At 42.0% G+C, this 1238-nt stretch overlaps 1 protein-coding gene across 2 annotated transcripts in view; it reads right to left on the bottom strand.

The window, feature by feature from the left end:
* The window catches only part of aldh3b1 (aldehyde dehydrogenase 3 family, member B1), an 8482-nt gene continuing 7244 nt past the window's right edge, over window positions 1-1238 (bottom strand). For both annotated transcript variants that reach the window (XM_026326059.1, XM_026326058.1), the window contains exons 9-11: window positions 1206-1238; window positions 1017-1116; window positions 1-683 (exon numbers count right to left, since the gene is read on the bottom strand). The exon at window positions 1206-1238 is cut by the window's right edge and continues 134 nt beyond it. In XM_026326059.1, the coding sequence (XP_026181844.1) occupies window positions 496-683; window positions 1017-1116; window positions 1206-1238 (321 nt within the window). In that variant the 3' untranslated portion in view covers window positions 1-495. The remainder of the gene's footprint in view (window positions 684-1016; window positions 1117-1205) is intronic.

The raw sequence follows: 1238 nt of genomic DNA, 5'->3' as shown, positions 1-1238 counted from the left end.
TAATGTTTCAAAATTACAATATTTAATGAAACAGTATTAAAATTCAGACAATACATGTAGACCAACAGTGACAAATAAGGTTGCTAAAACAATAACACTGTAACTTTGTTCTTCACCTAAATATCTCAGATCATGAGTATAAAAATAACCAGACAAAGCTCTGGCAATTAAGAAATCTGAGCCAGAGTAAAAGGTTTTGATCCATGAAAAATTAGCAAGTTTTGTCTCTAATGTGTGTGCTAATCAGAATACATGTGCTCAGAAAATAAAATGCAAAGAAACCAGTGAGAAAAAGATTAACTTGCAAAATGATACGTGAAAAGGGACACAATACAGGCACTATATATGTGAATATACACAAACATACAACCTTCACAATGGGTTAAAATGTAATGATTCATCCTGTTTCCATATTAGTTTCCCTCACACTCATTCTCTCATACATACAATATAAAAATACCCTGTGTTCACACACAAACCAGCCCTTGCTTGTCATCACATGAGCGAGCAGCTGCTCTTGCTTGAGGCGGTCCAGCGCAGCCAGCTCAGTTTGGTTTCGGTGTAAGGTGGGTACCGCAGACCGTTGAGTCTCTCCAAAGCCCAGCCGCGCAACATGCAGGCCCGTCGGTGGCTGAATGTCTCGAAGCCCCAGCGTCCGTGGTAGCTGCCCCAACCACTGGCCCCTGCAGGAGCATGGAAAACCATACCACCAGTCAAAAAAAAACTAAAGAACATGAAAAGGCTCCCCCGCTCTCTTCAAAATAGTAACTAAGTAAGTAACTACAAATAACTAATCCTACTTTCAGGTTCACACAATTCTTGTTATGGGCCCTGCGAGTCTGTACATGGGCATAACATAACATGTTCAGAATAACAATATTTACAACCTAATGTTTAGTATCATGGTAATCATAGAATGACTTGCATCATAATAAACAGCAGCACCCCAAAACCACAGTTCCCATGATCCAATGGGAGGAAACTGGACAATGAGGAGTGGGGAAGGTGACACCTACCCACACCTCCAAACGGGAGGCCTGGCAGGGTCATGTGGATGATCCCATCATTGGAGCAGAATCCTCCACTACTGGTGTTCTTAAGAACTGTGTCTACCACCTTCACAAAGGAAAGAAAACATGATGTAAAATATGAAGCAGCAGGTGAGCAGCTGTGAGACAGGAGGCTGAAGAGGTCTGTGAGCTTACAGAGGATTCATCAGAGAAAACGTAGAGGGCCAG

Source organism: Mastacembelus armatus, chromosome 8 (genome assembly GCF_900324485.2).
Source record: "Mastacembelus armatus chromosome 8, fMasArm1.2, whole genome shotgun sequence".
NCBI lineage: Eukaryota > Metazoa > Chordata > Actinopteri > Synbranchiformes > Mastacembelidae > Mastacembelus > Mastacembelus armatus.
The sequence above is the reverse complement of the archived record's forward strand: the minus strand, read 5'-3'. Positions and strand labels throughout refer to the sequence as shown.